This window comes from Podarcis muralis, chromosome 8 (assembly GCF_964188315.1).
Source record: "Podarcis muralis chromosome 8, rPodMur119.hap1.1, whole genome shotgun sequence".
Taxonomy (NCBI): domain Eukaryota; kingdom Metazoa; phylum Chordata; class Lepidosauria; order Squamata; family Lacertidae; genus Podarcis; species Podarcis muralis.
In genome coordinates this window covers 3675586-3686638 of record NC_135662.1, presented here as the reverse complement: position 1 = coordinate 3686638, position 11053 = coordinate 3675586, and the positions used below count along the sequence as shown (strand labels likewise).

The window sequence follows — 11053 nt, the reverse complement described above, 5'->3', positions numbered from 1 at the left end:
CTCTCTTCCTCCTTGCCTGCTCTTCCACAAGCTCTCCAAGGGAGGAGGCCAGCAACAGCAGCAATGGAGAGGCCATGGAGAGCCCAGGGTATGCTCCCTCGCAACCACAGTTGCCACCGCCGTTGTTAATCGGGACAAGCACCTGCTCACCCTCCTTCCTGAGCTTGGTGGCAGAAGCACTGGCGGGGAAAATAGAGATGTTCTGGGATCACATCTGGGATGGCTTTTGTAATTCTGGGACTGTTTCTTCTCTGCTGCGCTGGCTCAAACTCTCCTCCTTTGCGCACGCCACCTTAAACCGGAACACATGTTCAAATTGCAACATAGCCTCAGAAGCGATTCTAGCCATTAGATGCCAGCAACCTTGTTTTCCAGCTCCCCATTTGAAGTAATTAAATCATAGGGTTCGTTAATGACTCAGTTGTGCAACAAGGCTCTTGACGTCAGCCTACCCTGTTACTTCACCAATGTGTTGGGTGACTGGAAGTGCCTGTGATTTTCCTATTCAGAAAGTGATCTGCCGCATTCGTCCTGGCGCTCTATCCAATCTTTTGTCTCCTTTCTCACATTCATCAGCAGTTGTGTGGTTTTCCCCAAGGCACAAAAATCCCAGAAAATTTCTCCGCAGATTAGACATGCCCTCCAACTCAGCCAGCATCCATGAACCATTTCTGAGACTGGAGATTCATGTGCCCCCATTAAGGAGGTAGCAATGTGCAGGTGTCAACAAAATATCTCTGACTGCAAGCTTTCCACATCAGAGGGAAGAGACATATGAAACACATGTAAGAACAACAACAACTTATTGTCTCTCGCCTTCTTTAAAACAAGGCATTATTATCTTGTGGTTTCCAGTGCCATAAACTTCCTCTGGCTTGTTGGATTTGTGCAGCTCTTCCCATTAAGGAAGTCCCAAAGACACGTACAAAAAAATACTATGACAAAAACAAATAAACATTATTAAAAGCAGATTAAAACCGCACAATCACTTCACTGGCAATGCCCTATTGCATGGGTAGGCAAACTAAGGCTTGGGGGCCAGATCCGGCCCAATCACCTTCTAAATCCGGCCCGCAGACGGTCCGGGAACCAGCGTGTTTTTACATGAGTAGAATGTGTCCTTTTATTTAAAATGCATCTCTAGGTTATTTGTGGGGCATAGGAATTCCTTCATATTTTTTCTTCAAAATATAGTCCGGGCCCCCACACGGTCTGAGGGACAGTGGACCGGCCCCCTGCTGAAAAAGTTTGCTGACCCCTGGCCTATTGTTTTCCTGCCTTTAGGACAAAGTGGCCTCCAACAGGTGAGGGATAAAGGCCTACTTCCTTCTTCTGGAAGCATCACCAGCTCGTCGTTTCTATGGCAACGCAACCAACTCTTGTCATGTCAGGAGATGCTCAACAGACACATCCAGGTCCATTATATTAACAGAGGGACCGGCTTGGCTACTTCAACCATTGCTTCCACTGCAGACTCCCATTTTGCAGACCCCAAATCCACAGACATCATCCAAACCAACCCTCACAATCTTTTCTCACTGTTTTACACTGCTGCTGCTGTTTATTGTTTGATTGCATTTATTTCATTTTTGCTAACCCTGAATGGGATAACTGTGCCCCTGAAGGACACAGTCATTTTGGACTCACAGCTGTCCATGGAGGCGCAGGTCAATTCTGTGTCCAGGGTGGCTGTCTACCAGCTCCATCTGGTATGCAGGATGAGACCCTCCCTGACTGCAGACTGTCACTCCAGAGTGGTGCAGGCTCTGGTTATCTCCTGCTTGGACTACTGCAATGCGCTCTATGTGGGGCTACCTTTGAAGGTGACCCAGAAACTGCAATTAATTCAGAATGCGGCAGCTAGACTGGTGACTGGGAGCGGCTGCTGAGACCACATAACACCAGTCCTGAGAGATCTGCATTGGCTCCCAGTACATTTCCAAGCACAATTCAAAGTGTTGGTGCTGACCTTTAAAGCCCTAAACGGCCTCAGCCCAGTAGACCTGAAGGAGCGTCTACACCCCCATCGTTCAGCCCGGACACTGAGATCCAGCACTGAGGGCCTTCTGGTGGTTCCCTCATTGCGAGAAGTGAGGTTACAGGGAACCAGGCAGAGGGCCTTCTTGGTAGTGGCGCCTGCCCTGTGGAACGCCCTCCCATCAGATGTGAAGGAAATAAGCAGCTATTTTATCTTTAAAAGACAGCTGAAGGCAGCCCTGTTTAGGGAAGTTTTTAATATTTAATGCTGTATTGTTTTTAACACTCGATTGGGAGCCGCCCAGAGTGGCTGGGGAAACTCAGCCAGATGGGCAGGGTATAAATAAATTATAATAATTATTATAATTGTTGTTGTTGTTGTTATTTTGATGAAAAGCAGTACATAAAGGACTTTGGACAAACAGAGGTGTTCTGCCTTAAATAGCCTGTCCCTAGTCTTATTTAGAATCATAGGATCATAGAATCATAGAGTTGGAATAGACCACAAGGGCCATCGAGTCCAACCCCCTGCCAAGCAGGAAACACCATCAGAGCACTCCTGACATATGGTTGTCAAGCCTCTGCTTAAAGACCTCCAAAGAAGGAGACTCCACCACACTCCTTGGCAGCAAATTCCACTGTCGAACAGCTCTTACTGTCAGGAAGTTCTTCCTAATGTTTAGGTGGAATCTTCTTTCTTGTAGTTTGGATCCATTGCTCCGTGTTCGCTTCTCTGGAGCAGCAGAAAACAACCTTTCTCCCTCCTCTATATGACATCCTTTTATATATTTCAACATGGCTATCCTATCACCCCTTAACCTCCTCTTTTACCTGGAAGTAACCCTCACTGGTTTCAGTGGAATTCACTTCCAGGCAAACATGCTAAGGACTCCATCCACTGGCATTTATCTGGCGGGAAAGGGTGTTTTTCTTTTGTTGCAATGCGCGCTTCTCTCCTTCCCTGCAATAACAAAACACCTCTGCCTCTGAGCTTAATCTTCTCCACCTCCACACACAAACTAATTTCGGGAAAGGCAGGCTGGGGGTGCCAGGTGGGATGCACCAACTTGGCCCTACAGAGCCGTGGCCTTGCTTGGCTTCCCATCAGAACATGCGCTCCTATTTACACACACGCCAAAAACCGGGAAGTGGTAGAGCAGTTACGGAACGGGAGAATTCTCACCCACACATGTCCTGAAATGGAATCCCCATTGTGAGTGGCTCCCACAAGGGAGTTGCAGACAGTATGTGGTTGGTCAAGGGCACCATTGGGAACCATTGCGTCAAGGATTAAACCCTACAAAAATCCAGCGTGGAGTCCCTAAGTTGGATAGGATCTTGCACGCCTCCTTCCCGTAACTCCTGAAGCCAAGCTGGTGCCAAATGTATAGCTGGGTTTTCCTTTGGACCACAATGGAAAATTTCTTCCAAACAGCTCACACCCTGTTGCAGATAATTGGGGATTCTAGAGCAGCCTTTGTCCCTTTATAAATAACCTCTCCAAAGGAGAACTTGATCATTCAGAGACAGCTGGAGCAACGACAATGAAGAAGGCGTCTTATCTTCTCTCCTTGTTGGGTGCGGTGATCGTCTGCACACAGATAGGTAAGTTCTTCTCTTGCCCTCCTCCCTGACCGAAGCATGAGAGCAGAACGGTGCTTTGGGAAACCGAAGACAGCCTGCCTGCTTTAATAGAATGACCCTGGCTGTTTTTGCAGGGAAATTAAGGCTGCTGGTTTCCATTCCAAATTGGGGGGGGGGGTTGATTTGCTTTGCATTTTAAGGAGAGCCTAGTTCCTGAATACAGGGACGCGGGTGGCACTGTGGGTAAAAGCCTCAGCGCCTAGGGCTTGCCGATCGAAAGGTCGGCGGTTCGAATCCCTGCGGTGGGGTGCACTCCTGTTGCTCGGTCCCAGCGCCTGCCAACCTAGCAGTTCAAAAGCACCCCCGGGTGCAAGTAGATAAATAGGGACCGCTTACTGGCGGGAAGGTAAACGGCGTTTCCGTGTGCTGCGCTGGTGCCGGCTCGCCAGAGCAGCTTTGTCACGCTGGCCACGTGACCCAGAAAGTGTCTCCGGACAGCGCTGGCCCCCGGCCTCTTAAGTGAGATGGGCGCACAACCCCAGAGTCTGTCAAGACTGGCCCGTACGGGCAGGGGTACCTTTACCTTTACCTTAGTTCCTGAATGGGGTAACTGTGAAGGACCAGGTGCGCAGCCTGGGAGTCATTTTGGACTCACAGCTGTCCATGGAGGTGCAGGTCAATTCTGTGTCCAGGGCAGCTGTTTACCAGCTCCATCTGGTACGCAGGCTGAGACCCTACCTGACTGCAGACTGTCTGGCCAGAGTGGTGCATGCTCTGGTTATCTCCCGCTTGGACTACTGCAATGCGCTCTATGTGGGGCTACCTTTGAAGGTGACTCGGAAACTGCAACTAATCCAGAATGCGGCAGCTAGACTGGTGACTGGGAGCGGCTGCTGAGACCACATAACACCAGTCTTGAAAGTCCTAAATTGGCTCCCAGTATGTTTCCGAGCACAATTCAAAGTGTTGGTGTTGACCTTTAAAGCCCTAAATGGCCTCAAAGGCCCAGTATATCTGAAGGAGAATCTCCACCCCCATAGTTCTGCCCGGACGCTGAGGTCCAGTGCCGAGGGCTTTCTGGCAGTTCCCTCATTGCAAGAAGCAAAGCTACAGGGAACCAGGCAGAAGGCCTTCTCAGTAGTGGCGCCTGCCCTGTGGAACACCCCCCCCCCCCATCAGATGTCAAAGAGATAAACAACTACCTGACATTGAGAAGACATCTGAAGGCAGCCCTGTTCAGGGAAGTTTTTAATGTGTGACATTTTAGTGTATTTTTGGTCTTTGTTGGAAGCTGCCCAGAGTGGCTGGGGAAACCCAGCCAGATGGGCGGGGTACAAATAATAAATTATTATTATTATTAATTTGCACTTCCCCAAACAAGACGTGGGCCAGAACACAGCTGTCCTCCAAAATTCACCCTTCTCTGAATTTTGCAATGTCGTTCTCCAACCAAATAATCTGTTGCATACATTAAGGGGGAATAACGTGCAGAAGTGCAATATATGGAAATTTGCTCACAAAAATATGTACATTCAAAATTTCATGCAAAAACATTAGGGAAAGGTCACACTTAAACACTGAGGAAATATTGCAAGGACATTTTTAAAGGCAAATTGGTGCCACCAAGCTGGGAAAGAATCGGAACTGAAAGAAACCTAAATTCACAAATCTATTCTTAGTTTCAGTGGGATTTACTTGCAACGGAGCATGCTAAATCCATAAGGAAATTGTGTTGGCATTCATTTCAAACTGGGTCTGTTTTGCTTATTCCTGAAAGTGCGGGGTGGAGGAAACTGTCCTCACTGGAGGAGGACTGGCTCCAGCCTCCAAAAGAGTGAGCCAACCTTTGATTGGCAACACCTCAAAGGCGGAAGGAGCTGCTGTTTGCTGTTTACCCAGCCAAGAATTTCTTGCATTGACCTATCACAAGTGCTGACCTGGTTTTGACTAACTGCTTTCACCACGATCCAATTCCTTTGCAGTGTGCCTGGGAGGACTTTGGAACATCGTTTTGCAGGATGATGCCACCTACTGGCACCACTTAATACGAAACTGCTATAGAGTTTCAAAAGATGGTTGTGCTATGACGGGGGGGGGGGTAGGCTGGGAGGGCTGGGGGGAGCACCCTGCTGGCTTTTTAAAAAATAAAAAAATTGCACCCGGCAAGGCCAGCCCTTTGTCATGGCTAAGGTGGAGGTTGCCATTCATCTGATTGGAATTAATTTTATAATGAAATGATTTTAGAATGTTTTATCAGTCAAACAGTACTGACTGTTTGACTGATAAAACATTCTAAAATCATTTCATTATAAAATTAATTCCAATTAGATGAATGGCTGATTGACTGTATGGGATTGGCAGAAATGACTGGCAGAATCCGCGACCAGGAAGAAGAATCGGCAGAAGAAGATTGGAAGAAATTTAAGGATTATTTACAGAAATATTGCAATATTAATGAACTCTGAATGATGTTGGATTGAAATTAATTGGTTTCTAGCTGTAATGGTAAAAGAATATGGAAAAAATGGTTTTTTGTTTTTTTTTTTGTTATAAGTAAAGTTTAAGTTATAGTAATTTAATATGTTGAATAGAAAATAAGGTGTTAGTTAGCTGTAATGCTAGGAGATAAGGATTTGCTGGACAAATAATTTGAACTAGAAAACAAGAAGGGGAGGTATGAGGAAGTCAGTGAAATATGTTATTGAAAATAAGTTGTGAAAGGTATGTGTTTTTAATATTTTTTCTTTTTACGTTTTTCTTTTTGTTTGTATAAAATGGAAAACTTTAATAAATATTTTATTTTAAAAAAATAGAATGTTTTATCATTTTACTGTTGTTAGCCACTCTGAGCCCGGCTTCAGCTGGGGAGGACGGGATATAAATTATTATTATTATTATTATTATTATTATTATTAAGCCAAAATAGGGGGAAACACACCCTCAAATCAGTTTCCCAAAAATAGAAAACATTGAAGCTATCAGTTGTTGCTTTTAAAAAGCTAAAAGCAAGAATTTAAAGTGATTGTGCTCTGCAGGAATTTCCTGCCCCCAAAGTTTTATCTCCCTCTCTCCCTTCGCTTTGCAGCTCATTCGATTATTTGTTTCACTTGCGAAAGACAGCCCTCTAATTGGAAGTGCCTGCAGATGACTATTTGCCCTGACAATGAAAATGCATGTCTAACAATGAGGGATGTTGACGAAACAGGTGAGTCCTGCGATCAGCTGCTTAGCTGCACATTTGAACAGATCTCAAGACTGGCCTGCCCTCTTGAGCAAACAAACGAACAAAAACCCTACGGAAATTCTGTGCAATTTCCACATGCACAGATCCTGGGATGGGTAGAGGGAAGACAGGGACGCGGGTGGCGCTGTGGTCTAAACCAATGAGACTCTTGGGCTTGCCGATCGGAAGGTCAGCGGTTCGAATCCCCGCAACGGGGTGAGCTCCCGTTGCTTGGTCCCAGCTCCTGCCAACCTAGCAGTTCGAAAGCACATCAAAAGTGCAAGTAGATAAATAGGTACCGCTCCGGCGGGAAGGTAAACGACGTTTCCGTGCGCTGCTCTGGTTCGCCAGAAGCGGCTTAGTCATGCTGGCCACATGACCCGGAAAAACTGCGGACAAACAGATGAGCGCCGCAACCCCAGAGTCGTTCACAACTGGACTTAACTGTCAGGGGTCCTTTACCTTATTATTATTATTATTATTAATATACTTCTTAATTGTATTTCAGTTCAACAATTATAATGATAAAATACATACTTTGTTACTTGCAAATGGCTTTAGATACCTATTAGGTCCATAAATTACCAGCTGGCATATATTCAACACAAAAAACAGTGACCATTTGTTGTTGACAAAGGACAGCTAGACATATAAAGGGCCCCATTACCTTCAGTAGCTGAGGGCCACATCAAACCTCAATCCGGCCCTGGCCACCACCACCCCATTCATGCTGCCCTCGGGACAAATCTTCATTACAACGGCAATTATTTATCTAGGATCATCAATGCACTTTTACAGACTAACATAGGCAGTCAAAAACTCAAATGAACCACAACGAAACACCTAGGTCCCTGCTGCAAGGAGCTTACAAGCTAAGTTCTGGCACTTGTGGAGACAGCAGAGAATGAATATGTCGGTATCTGTAATTAGGCTTGGATTCTGTATTGGGCAAGGGCTTCACATGAGTTTTCTTTTTCCTTTCCTTCCTGCCTCAAGGTGACAGTGCCAAGGTTCTCATCACCAAGAAGTGTGGCCAGGCATGTCCCACCGAAAGCAATAATTCAAGCAGCGCACCCAAGTCTGTCTTCTGCTGCAAGCACAACTGGTGCAACTTGTGGCCCCCCAAATAAAAAGTGTCTGGTCCACGCAGAGTGGAAGGGCCAGTCTGGAATGCCCTTGAAGTAAGCTGCTATCTCTGGGCTCAGCTATTGTGTTCTGCAAAGAAAGTTTAATGATTCCTTTTGGCTACATTTTGACCCTGCAACACCAGGCAAGCATTGGCCCCCTCCAGGCACCCTGTTCAGCCTGCATTCAATTTTTTTTCTTCACATGAAAGGTTCCGCATTTTTTCAGCAAAAGAAATGAAAGAAGAAAAATAAAATAGCATATTCCTGCAACAATTCTTAGCAATTTCTTAACCTACTGCAACGAGTTTCGAATTTTGTTTTATTTGTCCATGCAAAGTCTATGTCAGGGTCTCCGGCTCTTTGTTGGACTACAATTCCCATCATCCCTGACCACTGGTCCTGCTAGCTAGGGATGATGGGAGTTGTAGTCCGGAAACAGCTGGACACCCGAGCTTGGGAAACCCTGATCCATGTCTATAAGCGACCTGCTCTTAAGTGGCAAGTCGTCAATCCATTGAATAAGTGGAGCCATATATTGTGGATTCATGATGGTTTGTGCTCAGTGATGGTACCTGGCAAGGGGGTTATACATTGTTATAGGAATTCTAAGGCCTTAAATATAGAGTAAATGTTGATAATTGCACAAGGTAAACACACATACATAAGTATATAAACCACATGTCTAAAATAGTATAGGAGAGCAATCCGAAAACCATCTTGGCGCTCAGTATTTCCTCTTCCTCCTTAATCCCCCTGGCCTGAGAGCAGGTAGGCAGAGAGCAATCAGGGGAAGTCCCTGATGGATTTCCTCTCCTATATCTATGAACCTCCTTGGTATTAATTGTCATTGTTTGCCCAGATGCTCTGCATTGAGGGATGTCTGACGGGCATCCCGATTGTCTTATCAAATGTCAATGTTTTGTGTAAACTGTGTTTGGAACAATGTAAAACTTGCTAAATCCTCAGGAATATCACGCCTTGGCTTGCCTGAGCCACAGTAACACCACCTTCTGTGTGATGTAATTTTTGACTGTTTGTAGAGGGGCTGTGCTTCTACTCCACTTCCAAAATGCAAAACCCTTAAAAGAGATGTTTCTTCTGGGTTCCGGATCTCTCTTGCCTCCTTGCACGGAGGGGAGGGAACTCTGTTGCAACAGAAAAATAAAATTTGCCTTGCTTTCACTGCAACCTGCCTCCACCCATTCATCTCTGACTGATCGTGGACTGAGGGGACTCAGTCTGTTATGGAAAAATCTAGGTGTGAGGCTGCTCAGTCACCCAGCTCGTCGGGCTGAGCCCACAGGTCCCTGTAGAATAAAGCCACCAACTGTAGACCAAAGTTTATTGCGCAACAGGTTCAAAGAGGAATTTTGAACCCCAAGAATGGGGTGACAAGGGCTTTTATAACTTTCCCACCATATCCCAGAATACAGTTCGTACAGCATCATTGCTACATCACTGACATGTCACAAAAGGGGAGGGGTAGACAGGGGTTACACTAGTTTAACCTTGGCAATCATGTCCAGACAAGTCCTTGGTACAAGATTAGCATAAGCAGACATGTCAGGGCAAGACCCAGGTATAAGATGAGCATAGGCAAACACCTCTGAAGTCCCACCACCCAAAGCACAATAGAACTTCCTTTGCATGTCTGGATCCCTTGGCAAGTCTGGTGATGGCATTAGGCTTTCCTTGGCCAACAATCAGCTCAGCGATTGTCACCTCTGGGAACTTCCTGGAGTCCTTTTTCAAGGGGAAAAATAGCTTTGGAATGGAGGAAACTGGCAAAGGAGTTGATTTTGTATTATTTTTAAAGCTAGGTAACTTCCCTGAGCTGTCAAGTCGAAAGGATACATTCAGGCATAATATTTGTAACATTTAACAACTTTAAAGAGGTCCCCCCCCCCCCCGCCGTGATTTCTGTAACACAGTCCCTTGGGGAGTTGGGCAGCAAAAGCCAACCACCCCTATTTTTTTCTATATCAACAGGATCCGTCCTTCAATACCGAGTGCGCTTGCAACAATTTTGGGGTGGATGTGCCACTTCATTTCCAATCTGCACTTGCCCCGTAACTTTCTGCTGACATCCTGTAACTTTCCACACTGCCAAGCTTGTGCTGCTTTTGTTGTTCTCCCGTGCAAAAGTGTCCTGGCAGGTGGCAATCGTGAAACAGCACTGGGGGAAGCACTGCAGAAAAAAACAATAAAACACAATAAAAAATATAAACAATAAACAATAAAAACAATAAAACACAATGGTGTGCAAATGGCCCACCACTAATGCAGTAGTTCGTGGGTCAATGAGATGTTACATAAAATATACCAAAATATACCAACTGAAAAACCCGTCTGGAGGAGACGCTTCCCTACTTGTAGGAGGCATTAAATGTATTTTCATGTTTATTCCATAATTCTCAGAAATAATGATGTTGGGGGAGGGACCCTTTGGTTCTCATTCGAGCACACAGGTCCTTGTGAAAGTCCATGAGTCTTTCTGATATCCGAACAATTTTTTTTTTGGGGGGGGGGGTGTTTCCCTTTCAAAAGTACTGGCACTTTCCTCCAGATTTTCTACTTGGGGTCGGGAATGCACATCCCATTGAGAGTAGTGTAGCACCGGCACACATTCACATTCACACTGTGATATCGATTTCTGATACATGGCCACCTTTGGTTGCGGGGAGATTGGCTCCCTATACCCCAAGCTAATCTGGAATTGATTTGGGGACTAGATCCTAGATACTTGCCACCCAGGCCGTATTTTTTTACTGTGTTCCAGGACGGCTCGCAATTTGCTGGTAAAAGATAGGGGCGAGGAGCTGTCGACCATTCAGATGTTGCTGACTACATCGCCCATCATCCGTACCCATTGCCACACTGGCTGGGATGTCGTCCAGCAATATTTGGAGGACTATAGGTTCTCCATCCCTGGTATGAGGGCTACATCATCCCCATCATCATCCCCATCATCATCATAAAAATTTTTATTTATACCCCGCCCTCCCGGGCCAAAGCCAGGCCCAGGGCAGCTAACACCAGTAAAATTACAATGGAAACATAAGGGGGGGGCAATTTAAAATACAGGTTAAAATGCAATTTTAAAAGCAGCCTTATTTTAAAAGTAGCCCATAAATCAAAACCG

The 11053-nt window shown here is 45.7% G+C and overlaps 1 protein-coding gene across 1 annotated transcript; it reads left to right on the top strand.

Annotated features, from left to right (window-relative positions):
• Nucleotides 1–3457: 3457 nt before the first annotated feature.
• Nucleotides 3458–9014, top strand: LOC114601336 (lymphocyte antigen 6E-like). Its single transcript, XM_028738546.2, has 3 exons — nucleotides 3458–3582; nucleotides 6647–6766; nucleotides 7781–9014. Exons 1-3 carry the CDS (start codon nucleotides 3522–3524, stop codon nucleotides 7912–7914), a joined length of 315 nt encoding a protein of 104 aa, XP_028594379.2. The 5' UTR covers nucleotides 3458–3521; the 3' UTR covers nucleotides 7915–9014.
• The last annotated feature ends 2039 nt before the right edge of the window (nucleotides 9015–11053 follow it).